At 33.3% G+C, this 15379-nt stretch overlaps 1 protein-coding gene and 1 long non-coding RNA gene across 2 annotated transcripts in view; one reads left to right on the top strand and one right to left on the bottom strand.

Annotated features, from left to right (window-relative positions):
* Positions 1-647: 647 nt before the first annotated feature.
* Positions 648-2138, top strand: LOC145332216 (uncharacterized). Its single transcript, XR_013884085.1, has 5 exons — positions 648-1131; positions 1271-1395; positions 1504-1565; positions 1706-1817; positions 2015-2138. It is a non-coding gene; the product is annotated as an uncharacterized LOC145332216 (long non-coding RNA).
* A 4609-nt stretch (positions 2139-6747) lies between these two features.
* eIF2D (eukaryotic translation initiation factor 2D) overlaps positions 6748-15379 on the bottom strand; it is a 31521-nt gene continuing 22889 nt past the window's right edge. Inside the window, exons 14-22 of the mRNA XM_080176995.1 lie at positions 15136-15182; positions 14695-14778; positions 14129-14218; positions 13394-13494; positions 13031-13085; positions 8637-8756; positions 7777-7842; positions 7517-7576; positions 6748-6961 (exon numbers count right to left, since the gene is read on the bottom strand). Coding sequence (XP_080033121.1) covers positions 6911-6961; positions 7517-7576; positions 7777-7842; positions 8637-8756; positions 13031-13085; positions 13394-13494; positions 14129-14218; positions 14695-14778; positions 15136-15182 — 674 coding nt within the window. The 3' untranslated portion in view covers positions 6748-6910. The remainder of the gene's footprint in view (positions 6962-7516; positions 7577-7776; positions 7843-8636; positions 8757-13030; positions 13086-13393; positions 13495-14128; positions 14219-14694; positions 14779-15135; positions 15183-15379) is intronic.

Raw genomic sequence — 15379 nt, 5'->3', positions numbered from 1 at the left:
TGCCCCCCCCCCCCCCATTGGACATAAACTTCCCCGCCTCAGATTTTGATTTAAGGGGGTATCAAAATTTGTAACCCTGTCTTCAACCAATTATTTTGGAGTAAATTAATCCGTGTCCAGGGGGGGGGGGGGTGGGGGGAGTTCCAAGACATACTTATTTATTGACGCGATAGAGCATATAATACGCATAAGAGTACGCCATATCAATATACAAACATTCAAATGACAAATTTTGATTTAAACATTTTGTCCTTATAGATTATTAATTATGTTACGCATGGGTTATTTCAAGAAATTTTACTTTACGCGGCACGCCCTCTTTAACTAATACTAATATTTAATATCTTTATGACAAAAAATACCACTATGACCTTATATTCTTGAGACAAAAATAGCTGATAACCTGCTAAATATAAATATGATTGATTTATCCCTTTCAGGAAAGCTTTACATAGGTCCCTCGATGGTTTTAGGCTATTTATTTTTAGATTAAAGCCTTAGGGTGTTTTTTGTCCCTATTTTGCTAAGGGCGCACCGCTGGTATATTATGAATAGAAAGCTTAAGATCACAATACCCACTGTACCGATTGTTCTCTATCATAGGAAAGATTAGAAAGGAAAGATTAGAATAAGTCCTAAGATTGTTTATGTAGTATTTATCTGTTTAGAGGCTCAGAAACTCCTCCCTATCTACGCCTATGGATTCCCCCCTCTGGCTAGAGGCGAAGACTCGAACCTGCCACTTTCTTCAACGAGAAACAAAGAAACCTAGTTGTAGTTTATATTATTAAATTGACTTAATTTTCCTTTGAAATTTGTTCTTCTTAAATTTAATAGACCAATTTATTTAAGTATCAGACTAGAAAATTGTATTTATGTATTTGGCCACGTTAAAAATAATTTAAGATAATTAAAGCAAAACTCCATCTTTTTTACACTGCGTGGTCAATCCTTAAAAAGGTAGATTCAATAAAAAGATTTGTTTGTTAACAATTTATATGTAAGAATCTTGTAATGTTAAATTGTAAATCCATTTGAATTTTAACAGTGAAAATGAAAGGCATATTATAATTTCAGAAGTCAAGCAAACCTATTAAAATGAAACTCCAAGTACTATGAGCTTATTGCAAGGTAAAAACATTTAAAATTCTACAATCAAATGAGAGAAAGACAGCCCATAAAATAATGAAAAGAAAACGGGGATAGGTATAAATAGAAATTTGAAATTCAGATGTTAACAAATTTCCAATCTCATGTGAGTTAATTTAAGGATTGACGGGAAACGGTTCTGTTGATATTGCAACCTGGGACGGCCGGGAAGCTGGACTTGTGGACTTGGACCTTCGTGGGCCTCAACTAGCCATTGAGGAGCTGCTTTAACCCACAGAATACTAGGTAACTAATTTGTTGTTGGAACAAATAAGAAAAATTAATAATCATGAAGAAAAGAAACTTGTACAAGGCATATTTCTCCTCCATGCTAATGATACTTTCCTTTTTAAGGATTGGACCCAGTATTCAAGACAAACTGGTGTAGCTAGAAACGGCTCCTGCTACAATTAAAGGTACGGTTCTTCAATATAACGACATATAAGTCTAAACAAAATTGCTCCAAGAAAGATTTGAAATTCATATATGCCCAATCCTTAAATAATTTTCCACTAAATTATTATCTGCTAGTCATCTTATGAAAGCCAATTTTTAGAACACTCTGTGGTGAAGAAAACTTGAACGCCGGCTTTGTTTGAAGAGGCTGGTTGAGGATCTCTGGTGTAACATCTGGGCCAAGTTGAACGTGGAGATAAAAACCTTGCGAAGTAAGTTATATTTAAATAAGCTCAATTCTTAAAAAGTACTTGTTGACAATTCAAAATGACTCTTATATTCAAGTGATAAATGCCTTAAAATTTCAAAGTAGAAAGCCCAAACCTTAAGAAATTAAACATATGTATTGTAACTTTTAAAAATAAAGAAACTGTTGTGTTTTTTACTTATTGGTTTATTTTTCTTTCAGGTTTGTTTTAAACCGTTGTAAACGTGTATCAACAACTTCAGACTAAATCTAAAATGGGTCTGCCAGTTTTGGGCCAACAGAACAGACCCCACTGCCTACAATAACCTGGGTAGGACAGTTTATCACTATTTTATTATTAGATTTATGCCTACAGAAGGTATCAAGCTATTTTTGCCTTCTTCCTCTTTCGAATAAAAGTCTCATAATTCGATAATAGCGCAGCCGCCGGCAATAATTTATATTTTGTTTAAATCAATCTTAATTAAAGTTTTAATAAGGGGGGGGGGGGGTTTAATGCAACCATCTCGTAATCAGTGAGCAAATGACACTTAGAATTCGAATTTCGATCTGAACTTTTGCATGAGTAATCCTTGGTAGGTCTATTTTCCCTAAATCGAACAAAAAGTTGGAAAAGTAACGGCTAGCGGCTCAGCCGTTCAGCCGTTTTTAGCCTATTTTCAGGGTAAATCCATCATCAATTACGTAGGAATCAACTTTTTAAAACATATTTTTGGTTTAATTCATGTTAAATGATAGCAATAACCATTTTTAAAACTTCTAGCACCAACAGCTACCGTGTAGAACCGTTTGATAGCGTTTTGGAGTAGAAAAGAGTATTATGTTGAGAGAGGTTTCGTGACTAATTTGCAATATAGATATCAAAAAAATGACAAAACAGCTGAGCCGCCAGCCGTTAGCCGTTACTTTTCCAACTTTTTGTTCGATTTAGGGAAAATAGACCTACCAAGGATTACTCATGCAAAATTTCAGATGGAAATTCGAATTCTAAGTGCCATTTGCTCACTGATTACGAGATGGTTGCATTAAACCCCCCCCCCCCCCTTATTTATCGCATCGTATTGTAGACAGCTATCCGGGGATATCAAAATTAAATATTATATGATTAAAACCAGTTTAATAGCCCCTAGGAACCGAAGGCCTATGCTAACAAAACTGGTACTAATCCTATGATTTTTAAATTTAATATTCGTGGGAAATTGTCTGTTATACGATACTATACATTTTTTCAATATGTCTGAAAACCAGTTCTAATCAAGCGGATTTTAATCGGTTTCGAAGCCGTACTGGAATAATAATTAAGTGTTATCAAGATTATACAAATAATTCACCTGCCGCCGAGTTGAAATAACAAAATAATAAACCAAATTTTACAAGGCATAAATTTTAACTTTTATATATGATCAAGGATCTAAAGGGATAAGACAATGGGCGATATATTAATGTATATCCCTAATGATGTTACACAAAATTGCCCATTCTGTAGATTACAATTAGTGGTTGAAATGTTTAGGCACTAATCCTAATGAACTAACCAACCAAACACAATTCAATAAATGTCCCAGAATTATCAAGCCAACGAATAATAAACATTATTATAAAACTTTGGGGACTAGTGCAATAAACAACCCAATGTCTCCTCCCTCGATCTTATATCATATGTGACCTTTGAATTTAAAATAAAACGTTAACATACACAAGCTCAATTTTTAGTAGCGAAATGTAAATGTTAAATCGAAATGTACGTATGTTTAGATGGAAACGTAATTCTATTCTGCTACTATTCAAGATAGAAGTCTGAATTTTTTGAAAGATTCACTGCAATGCAACAATAAGTATTCAGTTTATAATTCATTTAATATTAACTTTTTACTTATTTTCACACAATAAATGTGTAAGATTTTAGTTTAAATAGTAGATACAATCTATATTTTACATCATTTTTTTGTCTTGAATTTAGAATATACCAAAACAGCCCCTCTCTGCGCATAAATGATCATATTATGCATATCTAAATCAGGTTAAACACATTTTAATATTGCATAAATCACAAGAGTATTATATTCTTAATAAGAGTCTTTATACTTCAAGCAGATATCATTATGGCATAAAAACATTCTTCATTTTAATGTGGCTAAACATTAAAATTATTAAAATCACATAGGTATTTCAGTTTTACCATTGATTTCTTGGAAGCAACCCTTTAAATATTAATGGATCACATAACATTTAACAGAATCACAAAATTTCTTAAAGAAGAACGAGTTGTTGAACTGTAAATAGTAAAATGTTTAACGTAATAAGCAACTTTGCTAGTTATATAGTTAGTCAGACACTTTATTGTGTTTGACTTTGTGTATATATTTATGTATGTGTGTGTGTGTGTGTGACGTAACCCCATAGAATGGAGGCTACGATCAAAGACTAGGAATATATATAGAGTAACATAATTTAGGTGTAAAGAGAAAATTGAGGAATTATTTACTGAGGTCCATTAAGCTTTATAATTCTATTGTTTCTATATTTAATAGTAAAATATAAATATTTAATGAATTGCAGATATAGTGATTACGTTAACTTCAAGTTCTTTTTTCTTTTAACTTTATATTTATATTACTGCACAGAACTTTTGTTCAAAACTTATACATTGTCTAAAATGTGTAGTAAAAATACCAATCGCTCAAAATTTTCATTGTAAACCCTAAAACTTAAATGTAAGTTAATCTAATTAATTCTCAAACAATGGCAATAAGTAAACAATATTTAATTGTAAACCTCATCAGAGCACCACATCTCAAGACCTAGCCATGGTGGATTATTTTGCTCTACCAGGAGAATGCATATTTTGTCACAAATTAAAACATGTTTGTCTTTTTCAAAAAAAAAGATTACCTTTTATTTGATTAAAGCTATATAAAAGTAGAAGGATGTGTGTCTATTTGTTAAGTAACAATAGTTTTTTAGTATTATATGGAAATAGACTGTTGCCAAATTATAATATTACTTTAAAAAATCATTTTTAGCTAATCTGGAGCCGGAGCCGTTTTTAATGAAAAATACGGCTCCAACTCCGGCTCCACCAAAAATGTTGCTGCTCCCAGCTCCTGGCTTCGAAACGCTTGTCTTTTCTGTAAGCTAATTGTCTTGGTTTCATTTGAAAATATTAATATTTACCCCATTTTTTTTCTCAAAAAACCGAAAAAATTACCGGTTTACCCCCGCCTCACCCTAACCATGTTTCAATGTTTGATGGGTCTGTATTTCTTAAATGCCAAATTAGCAATGAATGGGTTTAAGACCTTAGGTGAATTCTTAAAAAACTTTCTGGCTTAATGCCTCACTAAAATCAGAGGGGCTCGCTAAAAATTAGGTGGGGATAATGCTGCCTCACTGATTTTAGTGAGGTAGTGAGCCAATAAAATTTTTTAAGAATTCACCTCTGGTTTATGTATCTATAAAATTCTCTTTATATGCCCCATCAAAAACCCTAAACAATATGGATTCTGTCTCCAAGATTTCAAGTACTTAAGATGTTTATAATTTTAACAATTGTTTTTTTTAACACCCTTTATGAAGGAACTGTTTATAAAGCCCCACAATAAGCCACAGCCTTAGCTTCCCACAAAATTTAGAAGCAATCTTCAGTCTTATAATTCGAAATCTGTTAAATGATACCCTTACATCAGTTTGGGAAAACACCTTCAAATATAGAGTAAACACCTATACTAAACCTATCAAATGTACACATACTTATAAATATCTTTAAAAAATTGATCCATAAGATTCTTACGGTGAAAGATTAATGCCCTTTAAAATCCCCCCCACCCCTCAAAAAAAAATTGTAAAATATTTTTCTGACCCACCACTGTAAATTCTAACTATCTCATTCTATTGAACCCTGAAATAATTTTAAAGGGATAGTTGCATGAAATTCATTTGTAAGTTTGATTGCAAGCATAGGTTACAAGAATACCATCTAACATATATAAGTTTGTACTATAGGAAATAGCAATCAATTAGGCACCACCAAAGCCATCATGCTTTTTTATGAAAACAGGACAGCCATTTATGTTGCATATGTAACAAAAATATGATTTTCAAATCTTGATATTTTTAAAACTACCTGGTAGAAAATTTAAATTCTTAATGTCCTATTAGATGTAGTTTAAACTATTGAACAGGAAAAGATATGCAGTTCACTAAATTCAAATTTAATTGCACTTGGTGCAACTACCCCTTTTATTTTCATAGTAGTTTCCCTCAATAAGAAATTTCAATATATATAGTAATCTATATAGTTAGCTAGTCTTTGACTCCTAGATGTACACAAAAGATGAAGAGCGATGGAAAAGATCAATGTTTTACAAATTCTCACTCTAATTAGGCCTACTTGGTATTTTATAGATACAGATTTAAAAAGCCCAAAGCTAGAAGTCCATTCTTGCATAAAATTGTTTTAATATTTATATAGCTAATAATTTATCTACGTTTTCTTAGCACTGAGAAGGCAAAGTCGCCAGAAGTGGTTAAAAAATTAATATTTTTTAATAATTTTTACCTACATGTTTTCACTATATCCTAATTTTTTAATCTTATCTTATTTTAAGGTTTTATTTTAATAGAACATTTCAATAAATTCAATCTGGCAACAAAAATCTTTCTCAGATAGAGGTTGAACAATAATCTACCCCGATAAAACTCCCCTGAAAAACTTATTTTATTCAGATAAGAGGATTATTTCTACAGAGAAAGAAAGTCTATCTTAGTGTAAGACAACACCCATAGAGCAAGGTGAAATGGAAAGAATTTTTTGGGGGTAAGAAAAATAGAAAAGGGGAAGGATTCGTGTATAGAATATATTAAATGTCGTATTTGTAGCAAAATTTCTTTAGTCTTTGATCCATCTCATATTAGCAATAATAGATCAATTTACATTTTAATCTGAAAAAGTCAAATTTTAACAATTTATGATATTTTTTGTATATTTTGCGGCATTTAAAAAACTTCTTTCATTTACAAAATCACAGAATAAGGACGAAAGCATATGATATAGGATAATGCATTTTGTTGAAGATATAAAATTGATATTTTTAATAATTATTTTTTCTTTGACTTTGGAGCATTTTCAATTCCTTTAACGTACTTCCTGAACAAATTAGCAAAAGACTTTATTTAACAATAATAGAGTTTTTATAATAAAAGTAACAGTATGTCTTTGAGTGTGTGAGTTTGTATGTGTGAAGCAAAGAATGTCGTTATAACCACTGAACCGATATGTTTCTTTTGTACAGTAAATCTTCTACTTTGCACGTATATGGAATGTTTATAACTATTTTGGAAAAGGGTATCACGACATTCTTAAGAGGAAAAAAAACATTTGCCCACCCAAAAACAAGTGCCCCTAGGGGGCGTATCCTTTAGTTTTCAATTAAGGACAACATGATTATAATATAGATCCCGTAAAACTCGAGTTTTTGTAGAATTAGAAAGCAAAAAATTTCTATTAGATATAGCTTTTTAATATAGACGTCCAAGTTTACCCCCCTCAAACTTTGAAACCCCTCATTTCACCCCCAAAAAACCTTCGCCCCCCCCCACCATTTTTCCGCTCTAAAAAAGCTTGGACGTACTTGTACCATACATATATTAGGAAGATCGTTGAAATTAACACAAAAATCGTAAATAAACAAATAAGTCTTTCCTAGGGATCTTGTATTCTTGAATGAGAAGGTTGCTGGCGAATGTGATTTGATTCCCCTGTACCAATAGATATATTTTTACTTGGATATTACACCAGGATAAAGTGAAACTCTTAGCAGGCTAAAATAATGATACTCCCGTCTACCCTCTTTATCCCATCCCCTTCCATCTTACTGGATGAAAGAACTGACCAATAAGTTAAGTCCATTTTAGCAATATTTCTGCTGTGATAGTATCCACGTACTGTATATCCATCCCTGTACGAGAACCTCCCAACCTGACTTCTTACTGGGCGCTGGCGTCACTGAAGTACTGGCAGCTACACCAACCTAATAAAGAATCAATATAAAATCCCTTTATGCACTAAAGTGAAAGGATGGATGCCTGTTTGTCTATGTATTTCCACTGATTGTTTTACATTTTTCAGAGAAGTTTAAAATTGGTACGAAATTCTTAAAAATAATCAAGTGCTTTCTCTCAAAGTACCCCGCAAGCACAGAAAACAGAACACATATTTGAAATTAAAGGGGAGTGGAGGTTGTTGTTTTCTTCTACCCTGTACCCAATAAATATAAGTTAACCTAACCTAACCTGACCTAAAGTAAAACACACAAAAACTATACCCTAACCCGACCCCCCCCCCCCCTTCCTCGCCACATTCTCAAGTTAATCTGTGCTTGACTAGGCTTCCTGGATGGAAACAAGAAAATTATGAAAAACATCAAGGTAACACAAGTATGTAACTAACCAAATGTGAGGAAGGGGGTACTTGAGATTACCCCCCCCCCCCCACCCTTCAGCAAACAAAAACATGATGAAATAAAAAAAAATGCAGTGTATACTTATGGGTACTTGATTTATATAGCTTCTATTTGTTATTATAATTATGCTATACCAGTCGAACAGAGAGGCGACAATGGACAGTTTTTTACACTAGTACCCAAAGTTTCAAATTGGCGCTTTAGTAGGTATTCGTTGGCTTAATAACCTTGGGGCTTTTTGATTTGTTGAACTAACTTAAGTAGGTATTTAAACGTTTCAACCAGTAATTTAAATTTACCGAAGGGGTAATTTTGTGAATCATATTTCGGCCATTGTCTTGTCCCTTTAGATCCCTGTATACCTGGCACTTGTGTGCAAATCTGTTGGGGTCAATGCCAAAGGTCTCCAGATTTGTTATGAGAGTTACTTTCTTATTTCCAGATCTGGTTGCTGTCCGTAGATCTATAGGTTCCAGTTTACCCTGAAAACATATTTGATGGTGTTTATATTTAGTAGCAACTGCGCTCCTAGCATCTATGAGCTATGTATTCCAAGGAGTAAGGAAAGTAGCCTAAAACTAAACTAAGATATACTAATTGAATAGCCTAAAACTATCCAGGGATCTGTAAGAAGCTTCCATAAAATGGATAACTCAATCAGTTCAGTAGTTATTGAAAACTTAAGCTTCAGACAAAAAAAACTTATTACTTTATATAATGACTAGCGGCTTCGCCCCTAGCCTCTAGGGGCTTTGCCCAAGAGGTGATAAAAAAAATTATTATTGCGAGAGACCCAGACTGGCCAGCCAATTTTAAAAATAAAAAACGTACATAACGTACACAAAAAAAATACGTTACGTACATAAAAAACGTAAAAAAACGTACATTCCTAATAAAAATAAGTTAAAAATTTCCTAGTTACCTATTATCAATACATTTAAGTCTACTAGCAGCTACCTGTAAAGGAGAACCATAGCGAACTGACAGACACAAGATATCCTATTACTCTATTCAAAAGAACTAGCGTCTACGCTCCTAGGGGCCTCTAGGGGCACTTGAGGAGGGGAGAGTTGAATTCAATAAAAAAAAATGGATGACAACATACATAAGTAGCGAAGCTCAAAAGTTATTTATAGACATCTGGAAAAAAATTAACTTAAAATCGCAATTAAAATTCATTTTTGGGGGGAGGAGGTAGTTTTTTTTCTAAAGTCAATTTCTCTTGGGAGGGTGGATGGTGATACTCTTCCCCAAAATAGTTAAAAAACTTCCAAAAACCTATGAGAAGCTATCTTGTTAAGGAGAACCATATCGGTTCCGTGGTTAGCGAGATTCTTTGGTTCAAACAAACAGACATTCTGTTATTATGTACAAAGTATATTCTAATATAAAGACCAGCGACTACGCCCTTAGAGGCCTCTAGAGGAACTTGATTAGGGGGGGGGGGGGGAGTTGAATTCAAAAACCCATTTTTTTATTTAAAAATAAAAAGTAAAAAACAAGGATGACAACATCCTTAAGTAGCGAAGCTCAAAAGTTATGGATGGAAATCTGGGAACTATATAAACTATAGAGTAGTGTCGTAAAAAATAAGCATTTAACTTATTCAAATAAATCACAAAACCTTTTAAAAATATATAATAACGTGAAAATCTAGGAATAAATTCAGCCCCCCCAACCAATAAGCAAATCTCAATGAAATTTAGTGGAAGTATTAAGAATGAAAACTAATACAATTCCTGAAAATTACAACCGTCTATCAGGAATATGAGTTGTGAAAATCACAAAAACCTATACATCTAGGAATCGATCTAGCACTGCAACAAATAGACAAACCTTAAAGAAACTTTTTGAAAATATGTAGAATGTGAATTTATTTATTCCCTGAAAATTTCAGCCGTCTATCTTGAATAGAAGTCGAGAAAACCATGAAAAAAAGAAAATCTAGGAATAGATCTAGCACCCAACCAAAAGGCAAATCTCAATGAAAATATGTAGAACGTGAACTTATTCAATCAAAAAACAGGAGCCGAGAAAATCATGTTTCTCCGATAGCATAACGGACTGACAAAGTGATAATTTTAAAAAGAAAGAAAAAATAGGGGAAGGGTTGTGATTTTTTTTCTAAGAGTAGTTTCTCTTGGGAGGGTGGTTGTACCCTCTCCCAGGACCTATGAGAAGCTACCCTGTAAAAGAGAACCATATCGGTTTAGCGGTTAGCGAGAACCTTCGGTACAAATAAACTGACAGAGAGACATACATCCTGTTATTACGTACTAAGTATATTCTATTAAATAAAGTAGTAAGTTTTTTGTCTGATGCTTAAGATTTTCATAACTACTTCACACAGTTACCGAGATGGTTTTAGGCTATTTTTCTACCATTTTGAATACAGGTTCTTGAAGGGATATGGAAGGACAGAGAAAATAGCCTACAACCTCACAAAGATCATGTCGGTTCAGCAGTTAGCGAGATTCTTTGTTACAGAAAAAAAAGGATTTATAGGATAAACATATAATAGGATATAGGGTTATTTTGTCTATTGCTAAAGATCTCAGAAAATACTAGTCTTTAATACAAAGTAAATCAATGCCTGTCTGTCTAAAGCTTAAGATCTTGGTAACCGCTGAACAGATTGGGTTCTAAATTCTAATCTTCAGGGAATATATCTACTAGTCCTATGGTAGTTTTAGGCTATTTTCTTAGAGTGTGGGAAACCCACCCCCCCCCCCCAAAAAAAAAATCAACCACCCCTCAATTTATTTTTGTAAACTAATGCAAATCAGCGGGGTGGGGGAACCCCCACCGCACCATGGGGCGAAGCCTAAATGAAAAAAATAATCACAATCTTTTTTTATATTTTTTTGACAAATTTCCAACAAACGATTCTATAAAAGAGGGATACGAAGCCTCTAATCCTAGTAGAAAGTAAAAAGCTTTAAGTGTCCCTCCCCCAAAGAAAATAGCAAAAACCATCACAGGACTATTAGGTATATTCCATGAAGAGTAGAGCACAATAGGTTCAGTGGTTACTGAGATATTAAGCTTCTGATATACAGACGGACAAGCAGACGGACAGACATCATTCTACTTTGCATTATAGATAATATACTATTTTTGTAATACTTTTTGTACAAATACAAATAAATATACAAATACTTTTACACTTATATTTGATTCTTATTCTTTAAAAACTGAAGATACCAAAAAATAAGACTTCTTAATCCTACACTGTGCACCATGTGATATCTCGGAAAATTTACCCAAGTATATAAAAAATTTGAAAAAAAATTTCGTAAAATCTATTAAAGGGGTAGTAGCATGAAATGCATTTAAACTTGAATTTAGTCAACTGCATATCTCTTTCTGTTCAATAGTTTAAACTATATCTATAGGACATATATTTCAAATCCATAAATTTAAACTGTAAGTTCTAATAACATATATGCATAATTTACATACATATTTTTGTTCTATGAAAATTGAAGATTGAAATTGAATTTATTTAAATAATACACCTATTGTTTTTGCAAAAATTTTCGTACAAAACATACAAATTACTTTTCTGCTAATATTTGATTCTTATTATTTAAAAAAAAACGTAAAACGTACAAAAATACCAATTTTAAAATACGTTACGTACACATATCAAAATAACGTCCAGAACGTACACAGATTCGATGCGTAACGTACAAAACGTACAAAACGTACACTCTGGCCAGTCTGGAGACCATAAAGGACCATGGAAAACTCCTTCAAAAAAAAAAAAAAAAAAAAAAAAAAAAAAATGGGGGGGGATTTTTTGGTTTTTGGGGGGGTTGGGGGTGTCCCACCCCCCGAGAAAATAGCTTAAAACCACCACAGGACCAATAGGTAGATACCCTGAAGAGTAGAATCCGATCGGTTCAGTGGTTACCGAGATCTTAAGGGACAGACAGACAGACGGACGGACAGACGGTCAGACGGACAGACAGACATCGTTCTACTTTGTATTATAGACTAGTTTCTTTACCCCTAGCCTTTAAGGGAGGACAGGGGAGGTCAGGAAAATAGCTTAAAATCAACCTAAGATATTAATAAAGCTTTGATATAAAGTACAACTAAGGGGGGGGGGGGGGGGAGTTTGTACAGTTATAGGAAATGAAAATTCAGTATCAAATTCTGGCCTGGCCGTTTCGGCTTGTTTTTATAGTTATAAACTTAAATCTTTTTGTAAACTCTCTTATATGATTGGACCTACCTGTGGAACTTTGAAAATTAAATTTTGGGACTTTACTTCTAGGGGCTAGAGGGGCAAAAGACTCCCCCCCCCCCCAACACTAAAATTTAAAGTTCCCATATTCAATTTTTGCACTTTACTTCTAAGGGCTTGTAAGCTCAAAACTTTTAAATTTTGTATTTGGGGGGAGGGGGGTTGTTTTACCCCAAAAGCCCCTAGAAGTAAAGTGCAAAAATGAAATATGGGGTGGCTAATCAACTCATCTATATAATAAAAGCTTACATTTAAAAAATCCGCTCGATATTTAAAATTTTACAGGTAGATCCAATCATATAAGACAGCTTACAAAAAGAATTAGGTTGATAACTATAAAAACAGGCCCAAACGGCCAGGGCAAAATTTGATACTGAATTTTCATTTCCTATAACTGTACAAACTTCCTCCCCCCCTTATTATCATCAATTTCTGAGAACTTTAACTTCAGAAGAAAAAAATTACTACTTTATAATATAGAATATATCTGTAATTTAATGATACCTTAAAAATTTGAGGTTTGTAGCCTGGAAATTCCAAAGAGTAACCTTCTCCCATTCTAAAATAAAATATGTTTTTTAACTATTGTACCTACTATATTAATATAACTCATTTTGTCCGTCCTTCCATCCGTCACGTCAGTCCGTAGAGCTATGGGGGAAATGTAATTTTCTCAGCTGCTAGTAAAGATAGACAGCTGAAATTTTTAGTAAAGATTCCTGTGACATATGCGCATCTATTCTAATTCTATACATTGTTTTGTTCGCCAGTCTGTTGGTCATGATTCGCTACTTGAGGATGTTGTCAACCTTGTTATTTGCGAATCCGTCAAATATATGCATGTAAAAGAAAATGTTTATTGCTTACTTGTTGTTAACTCTTTGATTTAATTCATCCCATTTCATGGAGACCACGTCGTTTTCTCCCTTTCCAAGCACAACACCGGCCAAAACAGGATCCAAGTTTACCTGAATATTTAAATCCATATTGATTAATTCCACAAAAACCGGTTCACACTTATTATTAAAACACATGTATCGCATGGGATAATAGAAGTCGTTAAAAAAACGTAAATAAAAATCATTAAATCATTCCATTTCTTAAAAATCATGTATAGCATAATATCACAAAAAAATTTCCACGAATATTAAAACAAAAGACATAAAATTAATACCAGTTTTGTTAGCCCTATTCTTTAGGGCTAACAAAACGGGTTTTAATCTACTTATTTTTCTTTTAAATATCCGCGGAAAGCTGTAATAATACGATGCGATACATAACAATTATGACCCCATCGACATTGACCTAAAGATTTGGCACCTGTCAAATAATAAGAGAGAGAGAGAGAGGACAATGGGGTGTTTACTACATTAGTCCCCAAAGTTTTATATTAACGTTTTCTTATTTGTTGGCTAACAACTTTGGGGACTTTTATTAAATTTTTAATTGGTTGGTTCATTAGGATGTTTGTCCATACTTTTTAACCACCAATTCTAATCTACAGAGTGGTTAACTTTGTTTATCATCATTGGGGATGTACATCAATTCATCGGCCACTGTCTTATACTTTTGGATCCCTGATATTAAGTATCTAATAATTACCATGGATTTGTTATTTTGGTCTTGCAGGTTGTTTTCCTTGACATACTTGACCAGCTGTTCACGTACCTCGCTCCCAGTCAGTCCTGCACCCTAAATTAATCATTATATATAAGCATCAGGATGTGTGTCTGTCTGTGCCATAAAAGCTCGCTAACAGCTTGACCGATCTGTCACTCATATAATGTAGATCAAGTGTCATCAGAGGCCTTTTGGGGCATATCCGCTGGTTTCCAATATAAAAGTAATAGGGTGTTTCTTCGTTTATCTTTGTCAAGATCTCGCTAACCGCTGGACTGCTATGGCTCTAATTTACTATAAAGCTTTTTATAGGTTCTGGTAAGGTTCATAACTATTTTGCAGAGGGTATAACTACCCTCACAAGAAAAATCGCCCACTCCCCATAATTATTTTATATACTTTTACTTTTAAAATGTAAAGTGGAGGGTCGACCCACCCCCCCCCCCCCTCCTTTTTTAATAACAAACTGACTGATAAATCATCTCCATGTTAGTAACCCAAATTTTCTCCTGTCAATATACATTCACGTATATTCTATGTCCATTTACCTTTTGTAGACCCAGCAGACCAAATAGTTTGCTCACATTAGCATTCACTGTCCGTAGCTCCACAATTTTGGGGGGCTCATAATCCTAGCAACAAAATAATGTTCAAAAATTAATCTTTTTCTATCATTAGGTTATGTCCGTCCGTCCATAAGTCCGTTTGTAATGGATAGCTCTTATCGTTAATATAGGCATGTTAGAATTATCTTATAGTTTTAAACTTTGCACGGTGATAGTTCCTGTCATAGTTTTAGGTACTATCAATCACGCAGCAATTAAATTATATCATCTTATATGACATCTGAGGAGAAAATCAAATTTCCCCCTTTGCGTTACAGACTGACGGACGGACAGAAAACATTATAGAGTAGCTTTGCTACTAAATACGTTTTAGTACATTCTTGTTTTTTTATTTTGGAAAAAAATATAATTTTCAATTTTTACCTTATCACAGGGCAATACTACTTCTTCTACCATAGGTTCTTCTATCTACAAGCAATTAATACATATCTTCATTAGAATTAAACTTAAAATTACAGTCGGATGCTTTCAATAAATCCAAGTTTTGACGTTAACCTTTTAGGATTTTTTTTCAATTTTGAAATTTTTTATAAAAAATGGGTTTACTTCCCCTGCCCTAAAGAATGTACAGGTACAAGTTTCACTTTATAAGAGCACATATAATCTG

This window comes from Acartia tonsa, chromosome 11, assembly GCF_053477335.1.
Source record: "Acartia tonsa isolate MP-2025a chromosome 11, ASM5347733v1, whole genome shotgun sequence".
Lineage (NCBI taxonomy): Eukaryota > Metazoa > Arthropoda > Copepoda > Calanoida > Acartiidae > Acartia > Acartia tonsa.
This window is presented reverse-complemented; position numbering and strand designations above follow the sequence as displayed.